The 15494-nt window shown below is 38.6% G+C and overlaps 2 protein-coding genes across 4 annotated transcripts in view; both read left to right on the plus strand.

Annotated features, from left to right (window-relative positions):
• Window positions 1-4865: 4865 nt before the first annotated feature.
• Window positions 4866-15494, plus strand: part of LOC107571293 (gastrula zinc finger protein XlCGF8.2DB-like) — a 42869-nt gene continuing 32240 nt past the window's right edge. The window contains exons 1-2 of one of the 3 annotated variants that reach the window (XM_016257610.1): window positions 4866-4922; window positions 5069-5294. The gene's annotated coding sequence lies outside the window, so the exon portion shown is untranslated. Of the gene's footprint in view, window positions 4923-4987; window positions 5295-15494 lie in introns of those variants that run through there. The other 2 variants (XM_016257612.1, XM_016257609.1) reach the window with 2 other exon arrangements.
• On the plus strand, window positions 12146-13696 carry LOC107571285 (gastrula zinc finger protein XlCGF8.2DB-like). The gene has a single exon (XM_016257602.1). It carries the CDS (start codon window positions 12146-12148, stop codon window positions 13070-13072), a length of 927 nt encoding a protein of 308 aa, XP_016113088.1. The 3' UTR covers window positions 13073-13696.

The following is a 15494-nucleotide window of genomic DNA, read 5'->3' on the forward strand; positions in this document are numbered from 1 at the left end:
CACACACACACACACGTTTGTTTCTGTGAATTGTGTGACTTTCCATAGACTTCTATTACTTTTATACTGACCAAACAATATTTTCTGTCCCCTAACCCAGTGGCCGGGAACCACACCTGGCTCTTTGACAAAAATCATGTGGCTCGCCAGACCTCTCACCCTTTACCAACAAATGAGCTATTACAAAAATAAGACATCACTAGAGATCAGCAATTCCTTTGTTGTAGAGCCTACATAAGCTGATAAATGGTTTAAAATAATAATACATTTTTTGTATCGGCCAAAGTGCGCGTTCAGTGCTGTTCGCGAGAGTCACGACAGCAAACTGATAACGTAGAGCTAATAAACTCCGATTCAAGCTGCTATGTAGCTTGTTTGTGGAAATAGCAAAAAGAAAGATTTTTTTAAACAGCAGAAAAAATTTAAAAGTATGTAAAAAAAAAAAAAAGTGACAGGACTGAAACATACTTTGTTTTATAGAAGATGGTGTTCTCCTATGCCAAGAGCCAGTATGAAACATTTAGCTGGTTACTTTGACTTTTTCCGCGCAGCTTTCAGCGGGTGGGACTGTTAGCGTTATTAATAAAGGAACGTGAATGAATGAGACAGTAAAGAGCGGGACATTCTTGAAGGCAGACAGTATTAAAAACTTAAAGCCGCGAAATGGAACTTAATCCGCTTCTGACTGCATGTTTTTGGCGCGCGAGGTCCTAAAACAGTCAAAACACGGAGTGTCAAAATGCCTGCACTGGTGTGTATTCACATAAATACGGTCAACATGCACTGTGCATTATTCTTCACTCACTCGAGTCTCTCTCTCTCTCTCTCTCTCACACACACACACACACACATAGAAAGAGAGAGAGAGAACTCTGAAGATAATTCATCCCCCTGTAAATCAACCTCACAGTAAAAGCCATGCACAATTTTTGACGGTTAGTTGCATATTTGTGTATTTTAGTTTCCATGGTCCAAAAATGTACTATTATTAAAATGTTATTGAAAAAAACATGCATTTTATATAATATTAAACTATATATATATATATAGAGAGAGAGAGGCTCTTTTGGAAAAAATGCATTAACCAAAAATAAAAAAATTGTCTCTTTGGTCAAAAAAAGTTCCCGACCCCTGCCATAGACCATGATATACTCATAGATCGATTACAAAACTATACAGGTATTCAAGGGCAGGCTTTAAGATGGTTTAGATCCTACCTGTCCGATCGCTTCAATTTTGTTTATTTAAATGGGGAGTCATCTCAAATATCACCAGTAAAATATGGAGTGCCACAAGGATCTGTCCTAGGTCCTCTGCTATTTTCGATATGCATGTTGCCCCTTGGTAATATTATTAGAAAATACGGGATTAGTTTCCACTGTTATGCCGATGATACTCAACTATATATCTCAACAAGACCAGATGAAACTTCTAAATTATCTAAACTAACAAAGTATGTTAAATATGTAAAAGATGACCAATAATTTTGTCCTATTAAATTCGAATAAGACAGATTACCTATAAGGCCCTTAATGGGTTAGCTCCTGCGTACCTAACTAGTCTTCTTCCACGCTACAATCCATCACGCTCCCTAAGGTCGCAAAACTCTGGACTTTTGGTAGTACCTAGGATAGCAAAGTCCACTAAAGGAGGTAGAGCTTTGTCGCATTTGGCTCCCAAACTCTGGAATAGCCTTCCTGATACCGTTCGGGGTTCAGACACACTCTCTCTGTTTAAATCTAGATTAAAGACATCTCTTTGGCCAAGCATTCAAATAATGCATCTCATAATCTTGTACTGCAGTCATATCTGATCAAATGCACATTATTATTCTTTAGTTTGGGTTAAACAAATCAATTTTACTTAGTTGGAACAGTAGCTACCCTAATTATGTCTCTTATGTGTTTCTCTGTTTCTGCTGGGATTGGCATCCCGTGGTTACTAGGATTTACACAAGCTTCAGTTTGGATCCAGAACACCTGAGAAGAGATGATGCAACTCCCTCAGAGGACCTCAGATGATGCCAACCCTGAAACAACATACAGAACTACCACATTTTGCTATAAGTTTGATTGCATCATATAATAATTGCTGTTAATAGTGCTCATCGTCTGTTTTAATATGTCTTTAACTGAATTTTACTGTATATTTCTGCCATATGTACATCAATTTGACGTAGTCACCACTGACACTGACACAGAAACTTAATTTCCTGTAAAGCTGCTTTGCAGCGATTTGTATATCGTGAAAAGCGCTATACAAATAAACTTGAATTGAAAAAATTGAATTGAATTATAATTACATGCTGTAATAGACAGAGAAGCTTCTCTCGGTTTATGGACCATTTTTACCGTTTTATGCCATTCATCTTTGCGCAAGACATTTTCTGCAAAATCTGACCCAGCAGCTCAAATAATAAATAATTATCACTGATGTGAATCGGCCTAAAATGAGGTGACAGTTTTATGTACTTGCTCAATAATTTAATTTTGTTCAATTTTAACAACAACAAGCTCCCTTTTAAAAACAAGGCAAGCCAGAGACTGTTCCCTAACAAAATATACTATATTAAATGGACCAATACCAGAGCTGAAAACTGTCCATATCTTGAAGAATGCATAGGATTTACAAAACAGTTTGCCCATTCCTGATCAAAAGGATACACGGAGTACACATTTAAGGTCTCTCTCCAGTGTGAAGCCTCATGTGAAGCTTAAGGTTTCCTTTACGTTTGCAACTCTTTCCACACATTGGGTCTCATGTGAGTCTGAAGGGATGCTTTCAATTTGAAACTCTGTCCACACTCAAGGCAGGCGAAAGGCCTCTCTCCTGTGTGAATTATCATGTGAACCTTAAGAGTTCTTTTGTTTGTGAAACCCTTTCCACGGTGAGCGCACATGCAAGGCTTCTCTCCAGTGTGAGTTATTACGTGATTCTTAAGGTGATTTGCGTCTGTGAAACTCCTTCCACACTGACGACATATAAAACGCTCCTGTCTCGAATGAATCTTCTTGTGATTTTTAATGGTTGCTTTATGTCTGAAGCGCTTTCCACACTGTGATCCCATGAAAATGGCTTTTCACCAGTGTGACTGTTCATGTGATAGTCAAGGTTTAGTTGTGCTGAGAAGCTCTTTCCGCACAGTTCACAGCTGTAAGGCTTCTCTCCGGTGTGAACTCTCATGTGTCTAACAAAGCTTCCCTGCTGAGTGAAACTGTTTCCACACTGAGGGCAGGTGAAAGGCTTCTCTCCGGTGTGAACCCTCATGTGGACAGCAAGGTTTCTTTGATTGCTTATCCACTTTCCACACTCTGAGCAGATGACACGTTTTCTAATTCGAGTCTTTTGAGGGGTTTTTTGCGACAAAGTCTCTTCAGTCTGTGAACAACTAAAAGATTTTTCTTCAGTACTGAAATCATGATTCTTATACCGATCTTTACTCTCCTCTATCAGCGCCATCAGGTCTAGGATGAAAAGAGACAAATACAAGTTAAACCCTGTTTAAAAGCAACAGAAGGAAAGAGAGCAACAATGACGCTGCCATTTATTAAGAAGTGTCAAACTCCGCATGTGGAGGGACACAGTCCTGCAAAGTTTAGATCCAATCTGCTTGTAGTTTTCAAGTAATTTTGAAGACATTGATTCAATTAGAGTTTGAGCTAAACTATGCAGATTTGTGACATCCCTGGTCTAAAATATTTTTAAAAAGATTGTCCTTTCAACAATGCTGAAAAATTGTATTTGTGAACAATACCAGTCAGGATCTAAGCCCCATTGTAAAACAGAAACAGTACTCACTAAAGTTATATTTTTCCAAAGCTATGCATAGATCACAACATTCTCATGGATAGCTTGAGAGTTACATAGGCTTTTGTGTACAAGAAATTAATATGGTTTATGTCCTAATATGTTTATGACCACTTTGTTTGTGTAAAAATTACAATGAAATATCTGATTACCTTTTCAAATAAGTTACTTTGTTTTCGCATTTATTCACCGATACACAAAGGGCCTTTACAGTTACTAAAAATATACAACAAAATAAAATAATCCAGCCCAGGTGACAAAAAGTACCACAAAAGTAACGTAATCCATAAAAAGTAATCAAATTACTTGTTTTTCTTTTAAAGAGTAATGCAGTGTTGTCATGAATTACTTTTAAAAGTAACTATCCCCAACACTGTCCAGCTATGTTACAAAGCAACGAAACGACCTTTCAGAAATGTTTGCAATACTTTTGTGATTAAAGTATTACACAAATAAGCTAAAGTTGAAAAATGTCATGCATGTGACGGATACTAACCCAAGTTAGATACTAAAGAAATGCAATCTGTTGCTCATTCCCATCGTGCTAGTAACTAAGTTACTTACTAAATACATTTCATTTTTATTAGTGCTGGGAAAAGATCAATCACCATTAATCGCATTCAAAATAAATAGTTTACATAATATATATGTGTGTGTACTGTGTATATTTATTACGTATATATAAATACACACACATACAGTATATATATTTAAAATGCGTACATATTTATATTCATATAAATTATATACAATAATATATTTTTCTTAAATATATACATGTATGTGTTTGTATTTGATATATACATAATAAATATACACAGTACACGCACATATTATGTAAACAAAAACTTATTTTGGATGCGATTAATCACCATTAATAATTGTATTTGTAGTTCCTAATATTTTAACATGCACATGAATTTAACATATATATATATATATATATAAACAAGAAATAAACTCTGTTCTCATAAATGTTATTATTTACATTATTTGTGTGTCATTTTCTGATTTTAGAGATCAGCGTGTGAACGGGACTTTTATTTTGGTTTTGTGGTGTGACATCATAGGGCTGCACCAGGCTCCTGCATCTGATGTGATTCTGGTGAAGAAAGGTTAGTGAGTTTAAAGCATTTAAATGGTTTAAATAGATATGACTCATTCAGTCCATTTGGTTGTTTTTACAGCAACTGTAAAAACGAATGAGTTGTTATTGAATGTAGCATTGTAATGCTTTCTCTAACATGTTGTACTTGTACAGTGCATCCATTCACAAGCAACAGGAAAGGTGAGTCTCATTTGGGTATCTTTACCGTGAACCAGTTGATCATAAACACTCAATAAGTCACTGGCGAGTAGTGATGATGGAGAAACGGCGAGTCAACTGAATCAATGGCTTCTTGAAATGACTCAGTGAGTCGAATCGCTCGAATCACCGCTCTCTGATGACACCCGGGGCCCTTTCTTCGTATTTTGGTTGCTATTAGGTAATGTTGTAGTTCAACATTTTTAAAAATGTTTTTAAAAATAATGTAAAAAAACAAACAAACCTGGTATGAATTAAGTAATCCAAAAAAAAGTGTAGTACGAAAAAAACCTAGAGCAAACTGCAACTATAGTTCACAAAAAGTCTGGTGTGGAGGCTGGATCTGGGGCCCGTTCTTCATACGTCGCTAACTCCGTTAGCTGGATGTGATTGTTGATGATCTGTCCGTTACTTTATTACAAGAGTATCCTACTAATCCAGGGACAATTTAAAATAATAATAAAAAAATGAATTTGAAAATAATATTATAATGTTGTGTAATCTTTAATACTATAGACACAGCCGGGTTTACTCACTGAAAGATGTATTCGTGATAAAATAATAACTTTATAATTGTATTGGAGTCTTACACACATGCTAGAGTCGTGCATTAATTTGAGTGCTGACAGATATTGTGGGAGTGGCTTGATGGAACTGCAGGAGACGCAGATACTAAAGAAATTTTAATTAATGCTTTCACATAACAAATCCGCTTCAAAGATAAAATTACATGAATTGTTAATTACAACATTGAACTGAAAATATAAAACCTGTACAAATACTAGAAATCGTGAATTTAAATAATTGGGAATCATGTAAAAAATATAAAATAATAAAAACAGTATCTATCATAACATTTATGTAGTTTTGTTCGCTTGGCTGTTTCCTTATAAAGGTCCAGAAATGTGTCACGTTTTTCGTCAGGTGTCTTTTTTAATTTTATGACGTCATTACATTGCTGTCTCGCCGCTAGCCAATCGCTGCATTGCTGATCGTGGTTTCGAGTATCGATACATCTGCCCTTTACAGGGAACACGAGAACGCGACGACTAAATCCAGATATTTTAATCAGATACGCAAATTCGTTTTGAAGAACCAAATTAGCCAGAGATCAGTTATCACGATTACAAGTAGGGCTGCACGATTAATCGAATGCGATTGTCATGCACATTTTGTTAGTAAAGCCGGTTCTATAATCAGCAGGAAATCCTCATCACGTGCTTTCAGATGAACATGCAAAATAATTTTTTTACAGCATTTGTAACTGTAACAGTTTTTCGTTCAAGTAAGTCTAAAACAGTAAACTGCTAATTATGATAATTATCCAGTTACTGAAAAACTAAAGCAACTTTTACAAAGTATAGGAAGACACTCGAGGCAGTCACTAAGAAGGTTTGTCCTCTAACCGACTGGAAAACAAAGCCACTGAAAGACGGGAAAGTGGGAAAGTATGGAAGCAGAACAAATCAAATTTGCAACACGGTGTATACACGTGTGTGTGTGTGTGTGTGTGTGTGTGTGTATGTGTGAAAACTAACCTATACTGCCTCATGCCAGCCTGTCACACTTGCTTCAACTGCGCCGACTCAGAAGACACCCACTGCAGATAAGAGGGAAAAAGAGAGCAAAAAGTGTGTAAGGAAATTAGAATAAATTAAAGCTATGGGTTTCAAGCCTAGGAAATCTTGTTTTCTAATGTGTGCATTAGATGGAACACAAAAGCTCCCTATAACAGAAAGAATCAGGATCAAAACTTACTGGTCATGCATCCCTCGCTGTTACAGTCTCACACCAGCAATGGCTTCCCTCCCTTCATCTCCCTCCTCAGAACTATTTTTCAGGGTCTGATGTATCATCTAAACTTGGAAACATTTCTGGAACAACTATTAGATTTGAACTTTTTGAACAATGTAACATGTAAACTAAAAACAGTTCACGCATGATAAAAAAAAACAATTAATATTTCCCACCCTGCTCATGCCAGTCATTGTAACAGTCCTGTTTTGGTAAAAAACACAGTGGCACCTCACAGGTTGCACACACGACTGGTGTCTTCTGATGGCAAAGCTTACACTTTAGCTGTCCAGCAGTGCTGTCATCTGTGACGTGCTTCGGATTGTGGCAATCCACTTTTGAAGCCTGAGGAGCAGCTGCTCTGGCCAGATGCTGATGCAAAATTAAGGCATTGACAACAGCAATATCTACAAAGTGGTAAAAGAAGGTCCTATACCACTTCCGTGTCTTGTGGAGCACTTTGTAGTATCCAATGAGGGCATCGGACAGGTCCACTCCCCCCATGAACCTGTTGTAGTCCAGCACAGCACCTGGAATAGGCACATGCACTTGAGACCACTGCCCATCATTGTTCTTCACCCTCCTTTGCACTGTGTCACCTTCATATGCTTTGTGGGATGTAGAACACATCAGTACTTCCCGGGTGTCTTTCCATTCCACAAACAGCAGCTCATCCTCTCTGAGCCATCGCATGGACCCTCGTGGAGCATTCCGCGGCAGTCTGTTGGTGGTTGTCTTTGGGAAACCGATCCTGTTTGGACGAATGGTGCCACATGCCCAAATCCTCTTAGAGAGGAGGTCTCTGAAAAGCATGGGACTGGTGTAAATGTTGTCAATGTACAGCTTGTAACCAGTGCCCAACATCTTTTCATCTATGAGTGACATGACAGACTCATAGCTCAGCCCATTCTGAGATGGCATGCACAAAGAACTCATAGGTGTAACCACTTAGTGAGTCTGCCAAGACAAAAAGCTTGTAGCCCCATTTAGTGGGTTTGTTCTTCATGTATTGCTTGAGTCCAGACCTCGCCTTTGATGCCACCATTCTCTCATGGAGATGTTCTGATTTGGATGAAAAAATGTTCTGCAGGCATCCCTCGTGTTGTCATAGAGAGGCTTGATCTTCCCCAAGCGGTCGTAGGCTGCTGTTCCCTTCTTTTTTTCATTTTCTTCATCATCCTGAGGATCGTTAAGATGAAGAGCGTTTGTGATGTTCAGAAACTTCCTACAAGACATGATCTTAGCAGGAAGGGGAACACTATAGCTTTGAGACCTCCTCCAATAATCAGTCACAGCAGAGACCTTCACAAGACCCATGTACACAACAAGTGCCAGGTAAGACTTCAAGTCTTCTACAGAGATGTTATGCCATGGCTTGTCTCTTCCCTGCTGATTTTTGGATCCATAGGCATTTGTGTGCTGAATGATGGTTTGCAGCACAGATGAAGAAAAGAAAAGCTGAAACAACTGCAGTGCTGTGTATGATGCAGTTGTCACCAACTGTGGCCCAAGTTCATGAGCAGGCCTAAACACAGGCTTGGGAGGCCCAATGTCATCCTCATCCACATTATGCCATCTTTTCTGTGAGGTGCTAGGGGACACAGCAGGGACTGACTGGCTCCTTCTCCTTCAACGCTGGAATACGAATTAGAATCGATATTTCTTTGAAAATGAACGTTGTCGACAACTATAACTCGAATCGCTCATGTAAACAAAGGAGGATCTTTCGTTTTTCCCCCTATTTTTTCATTGTTTTGGATTAAAAAGTGGGATGCATTTTGAAGAGTGGACCCTTACCTTGAAATGTGTGCTGGTGTTTCTTGGAATAGTCAGAGCTGGCCAGAACTATAGGCGATAGTAAACGTAAGGACTCCCGTTCACTTTGTACATGTTTAAATGGCCGGTCCTTCAGCATTTATGTTAATCCTTTCCTCTCTGGTGTATTTATTTAAAAAACAAGCTCAGAACATGGATCTTGAGTGTTTTATCTTTCAAATGATATATAGTTTATGATAGTTGATTGAATATTTTTTTTAAACAGCACAAACACGCCTAAACACACCCTTCTGGCCCGTAAAAAAATATTTACAAGGATAAATGTAATACAAGGCACACCCAAGTGTGTAGCCATGACATGAAAAAATACTTTCCTACATCTTTAACAATGCACCGTTTATATGCAGAACACAAGCCTCCGGAGGGCACATAAGTCTGAAGTAGTGAGTTTAGGTTTGGGGTGCAAAGCCAGTGGTTGTTCTGTAGGCAAACATCAGTGCCTTCAATTTGATGCGACTAGTTATTGGCAACCATTGCAAAGTGATGAACAGACATGTGATGTGCACTCTTTTTGGCTCATTAAAGACCTCTCTCATTGCCGCATTCTGGATTAGTTGCAGAGGTTTGATAGAATTGGCTGGAAGACCTGTCCAGGGAGCATTGCAATAGTCCAGCCTAGATAGAACAAGGAGTTGTGTAGCATGTTCTGACAGGAAGGGCCTGATCTTCCTAATGTTGTATTAAGGCAAATCTGCTGCATCAGGCAGTTATAGCAGTGTGGTCTGTTAAGTTCAACTGATCATTAATCACAACTCCAAGGTTCCTGGCTGTCTTGGAATGAGTTATAATGTATGGTGAAGTTGTGATGAAACGTTGGGTTGGCCAAAATCACAAGCAATTCTGTCTTGGCTGGGTTAAGTTGAAAGTGATGGTCCTTCATCCAACAAGAAGCTATGGTCACATCAAGCTGGAATGAGAGGTAGAGTTGTGTATCATTAGCATAGCAGTGATAAGAAAAGCTATGTTTCTGAGTGACAGATCTTAGTGATGATGTGCAGATGGAGAAGATAAGAGGTCCAAGCACTGAGCCTTGAGGCACCCCAGTAGCTAGATGTTGCGACTTGGACACCTCACCCCTCCAAGACACCCTGAAGCATCTACCTCAGAGGAGGTAAGACTTGAACCATTGAAATGTGGTTCCTAAAAATGCCCTTTGCCATGAAGGTTGACAGGAGGATCTGATAGTAAACAGTGTAAAAATCAGTGGACAGATTCTGGAGTGGACTGCCATGCCAAATGACATGCTGTGGCTACAGGACACTAATGGTCTTATTTTTGGCTGAATGATAATTTGATTACATTACTGATTACTAATTACTTTACTTTCAAGTTACTTTCAAGTTTATCTTACTTTTCAAGTTATCAAACCTAAACAACACACTACCAAGTGAAACTCATAGTTCTTTCATTAATTTAATATTGACTGAAAAATTACATAAGTATTAAAACAGCAACTTGAACGATCACTTTTTTTTCTTAAATATATCTAAAGAAAACTTGAAGTGTCTATTTTTAAATGAAGGAAGTTATGTCGAAAACAAATATTCTCTGTTAAAATAATCCGTATGAAACCAACACGAGGTACAGTCTTTCCCGTCTGAGCTCACCTATAATGTCATCATGCACATCGCGTGCCATCATCCATGCGAAACCAGGCTTAAGATGCGCAAATATATTAGCATCCACATCACCTCCGTAAACAAAGCATGAACATTCAAGTTCATCTCGGCTACTTTTCGTTTTTGGAAGAAGATGCCCTGTAAGGAATAAGCTTTGGATTACCTCAGAAAAAGAAGAAGATGCGACGCGGCTTAGTCCAGCTGAGGAGTCATTTATTTTTACTTATATTAGTGTTATTGTGACATAACCTTGTACACATTCACAAACTATAATGCCAGACTAAAATGCAAGTGCAACATTTTGAAATATGATGCTTTCATTGCATCTAAATGTTGAAGGACTCATCTGCATTTTAGCTCTCATTCTCCGGTGATTTATAATAGGGCATACATGATTTTTACTTTGTGTTTTTTTAACACTGCATTTGTTACTATGTAACGCGTTATACCCAACTCTGGCTATTACTAATGTTGTTTGTGTGTGTGTGAGGCACCTGTGCAATCAGATAGATTAAATCAAATAGAGATATAAAGAAAATAAATAAAATGCATTAAGAGTGACACAAAAACGAGCGTAGCCTATACTTGTTGCAGTTTTTTTTCCCTTTTGTTAATCTGTTAATTATATTATAGCCTATTATATGTTTTGTGTGGTCCTATTTGTTTTATTCCTTTTATAGACTTAATTTCTGTTTTCTCCGTTCACAGAAGCGCTGCACGCAAGTTCAGGCTAGAAAAAACATGCGTACACGAGCTGAGACCAGACGTGAGATTTGATCGTAGCCACCACTCACGTCCATATTGATAAATTCCAAGTTTTGCTTTGAAATGACCGTATGCCCAATTTCCTGTCGTACATCCATTTCGTAAATGAGGCCCAGTGTCTTATAAGCTCTCTAGCCACTGTATTTTAAACAAACTAGAACTTATTTGTTGACCCTGCAGCATTTCTAGCATGTAAGAAGGCTGTTCTACAAAACCAGAATTGAGAATTAAAAATTTTCCATAGAAATAATTAATTGCAAGTAAATTACTAGCCATCTCACATTTTATATTTTCAATACACCCTGTTAACTTGGAGAATTGTGTTGTTTCTTCAGGTTGTGAAGAAATAATAAAACTGTGACTGGCATGATAGTGAAATCTAATGATAATGTCTCTCAGAGGACCTATATATACATGAGAAACAGAAGACCTAATACTGAGCCCTGTGGCACTCCATACTTGTTTTTGATGAGATGTTCTTTTTTTTGTTTGTTTTTGTTTGTTTACACAAAGTGGTAGCAGTCGAAGAGATAGGACATATATCATACTAATTCTTGTCCACAAGTGCCTACAAAATTCTCAAGCTATCCAAGTGAATGCTGTGGTCTATGTTTTTGAAGATATAACAGCTCTAGGAGAGAGCAAAGCTTCCATGTTAAAATTGGGCTTAAATCCTTACTGATATTGTTTACAAATATAGTTTCTCTGCAAAACTAAAATATTGTCCTTTCAACAATGTTCGATGATTTAGACCAGGAATGTCAAACTCGCAGCCCTGCAGAGTTTAGTTTCAACTCTAACTGAACACCTGAATTAAGATCTTCTACCTTTTGTTTTCAAGTACTGGTGTTGGTAAGCGTTGGAGCAGGTTGAAGTTAAACTACGCAGGACTGTGACCCTCCACATGCTGAGTTTGACAGCCCAGTTTTAGACATGAATGGCAGATTCAGCCATTGTTGCTTTCTGTTGCTTTTAAACAGGGGTTAACTTGCATCTGTCTCTTTTCATCCTAGACGTGATGACGCTGAAAGAGGAAAGTGAAGAACTGAATGAAATGCAAGATAAAGATCAGTATAAGAAACATGATTTCATAACTGGACAAACATCATTTAGTTGCCCACAGACTGGAAAGACTTCCTCACAAAAAAAAGCTCAAAAGACTGGAACTAGAAGTCTTTTCACTTGCCAAGAGTGTGGACAGAGTTTTGATCAACGAGGAAACCTTAAAATCCACATGAGGATTCACACTGGAGAGAGGCCATACATCTGCAAACTGTGTGGAAATAGTTTCAATCGAAAAGAAAGCCTTACCAGGCACATGAAAATTCACACTGGAGAGAAGTCATACATCTGCAAACTGTGTGGAAATGGTTTCATTCGAATAGGAGACCTTAAAAGCCACATGAGAATTCACACTGGAGAGAAGTCATACACCTGCAAACTGTGTGGAAATAGATTCATTCGAAAAGGAGACCTTAAAAGCCACATGAGAATTCACACTGGAGAGCAGTCTTACATCTGCCCTCATTGTGGAAGGAGTTTTACACACAGACAAACTCTTAATGTCCATATAAGAATTCACACAGGAGAGAAGCCTTTCACCTGCCAACAGTGTGGAAAGAGTTTCACTCAACATGGAAACCTTAAAGTCCACATGAGGATTCATGACGGAGAGAAGCCTTTCGTTTGCCAGCGGTGTGGAAAATGTTTCATTGAACATGGAAACCTTAAAGTCCACATGAGGATTCACACGGGAGAGAAGCCTTTCAACTGTCAACAGTGTGGAAAATGTTTTTCAGTAAAAGGAACCCTTAAAAGCCACATGAGCATCCACACTGGCGAGAAGCCTTACGCATGCTCTCAGTGTGGAATCAGTTTCACTCAGCAAGGAAGCTTTAACAGGCACATGAGAATTCACACCAGAGAGAAGCCATACACCTGCTAAACTGTGTAGAAAGAGCTTCACAACAAAACTAATCATGAACTGTCTGGTGAGAAGACGTTTATGTGGTTGACGATGGTTTCTCATGAAGTACCATCTCACGGCTCTAATGTCGCACACATTCAGCAGAGGTTTCCTGTAAATACATTTTGATACATTTTAGTGGTATAACAATGCTTTGAGTGACATTGCTGAATTAAAAGTACGTAATTAATGAAACAAAGTTGTTCTTTGTCATTATTTTTACCAGCAAGTAATAGCTGGTTACAAAAAAAGGTCCTAAGCTTTGTCAAAAAGAGCAAGCAAAACTGAGGCATATCAAAAGTGTGGCGTGGATAGAAAACTTGTTGATACGGCTGTCATCACTGAGCTGGAAGCCTATGTTCTGTTTCAAAAAAGGCAAAAATTGTCTGACTTTGGTGATCGCTGCAGCTGTTGTTTACACAGGAACCAGTTTTAGCACAAATGAAAAAGAGAAGAGAAATGGCATGTTAATAGACATTTTGTAAAAGAGTAAATCATTTTATTCCAGAAGTGTGTGCTACATGCTAGTAGGGCTCCAGCCGTAGAGGCGGGGGCGGGGGCCGGGGCCGCGCCCTCGGAGGCTGCTCTGCCATGGCCTCTTGAACTGTCTGCTCCGCCATGGCCTCCTGGTCTGCCTAATCCGCCATGGCCCCCTGAACTGTCTGACCCGCCATGGCTCCCCGAGCTGCCTGCTCTGCCATGGCCTCCTGAACTGCCTGATCCGCCCTGGAGGCCTTCCTTGTCCCTGTCCTGCACCAGCCTCCAGGGCGCCCACCCCCCCTCCCCGGTGGAATTGTTACGGCTCGGGATGTGCCTTTCGGGAGGGGGGAGTAATGTCACATGTTCAGTTTGTTTTGTCAAAGTTTTCTTTGTGTTTCCTGTTTGGTTCTTGTTATTCCTTATTTGGTCATGTTCCTGTGTTCATTAGTTCCCTTGCTCATTGTTTAATTATTAGTTTACCTGTATCACCCGTGTCTAGTTAATTACCCTCGTTTGTCTTGTATTTAAGCCCCAGCCTGTTCAGTGTTTGTTTGTCCGGTCACAGATACTCTACATTGTGTTTCCCATTGTCTTTCTGCCTTTTGTTATTAAACTGAGAGTTTGGTTTGCACCAATTGTCTCCTTCACCTTCCTCCTGACACAACCGTGACATTGTTTAATTTTAGAGATTATGTTTGGTTTTATTTTATGATTCAATGGAAATGTTTTAGTGTTTGGTTTTATTTTATGATTCAATGGAAATGGTTTAGTGTTTGGTTTTATTTTATGATTCAATGGAAATGTTTTAGTGCTTGCATTAAAAAAGTTAGACCCAATCACTGCTGTTGTTTTATGTTATATATAGTTCTTGCATTGTGATGAGGTAACGCTTGAGTAATTAATGTAAAGTTACCATGTTTTTTACTTTAAAATAAAGATCCAGATCAGTTCTGCAAGAAAGACTTGGAGACAGAATAATGAAGTACAGTATTCATCACTTGAAGTGGATCAAAAAACTTCATCAAAGTTGTATTAATACAAGAACGGGTATTGTTTTGGTTTTAGGACAATTTTGATGAAAGGTTTTAATCCACTTCAAATGTTGACTACTGTGCATACAAATTTTCTTAATTTAACTGAAACATGATAAAACAAGGTTCTTGGCACATGTCCCTGCCTGAGCGGTTGGAAGAAGGAAGACGGAGAGCCACAGTCTACTGGGAGAGGATGAGATAAGGATGTCATATGTAATTTCCTTGCAGGACAGGGACTTAAACTGGTGGGCATTGGGGTGGTGGTAAGAAGCTACTGCCTAACCAAACTGCTGTCGTGAGGAAACACGATTGAGGGGTAAACATGTTTTTATATAAATAATGTATAACATAATGGACTAGATCAGGGTGCCTAAACCTGTTCCTGGAGTGCCACTGAAGAAGTCATAAAGAGCTTTATTGCCAAGTATGCTTGCACATACAAGGAATTTGTTTTAGTGTCACAAGCTTCCAGTACACAGAGACAACAACAACACACAGATAATAAAAATAAGATGTGAACAAAATACACATATGTATGTAAAAAAAAGTATAAATATGTACAGGTGTGCTATAGATAAAATAGGATATAAATAGAATAAAAAGTAAAGTTGTAGGGATATACTAGAATGTAGGGTGATACGTATAAGCTTATTGCACATTTTATTGCACAATGGGAGAACATTTAACTGTTCATGAGGTAGACTGCCTGGGGAAAGAAACTGTTCTTGTGCCTGGCTGTCCTAGCGCCGACCATATGGCAAACGTTCAAAAAGGAGATGGCTTGGATCCAAAGTGATTTTCTGAGCCCTTTTTCTCACTCTGGATGTATACAGTTGTAATACAGCATGTTGAGCTCCAGGTTGTTGTGACTGCAACAGACAGACAGC

The sequence above is a fragment of the Sinocyclocheilus grahami genome, unplaced genomic scaffold, assembly GCF_001515645.1.
Source record: "Sinocyclocheilus grahami isolate Dianchi unplaced genomic scaffold, SAMN03320097.WGS_v1.1 scaffold1577.1, whole genome shotgun sequence".
NCBI classification, from domain to species: Eukaryota; Metazoa; Chordata; class Actinopteri; order Cypriniformes; family Cyprinidae; genus Sinocyclocheilus; species Sinocyclocheilus grahami.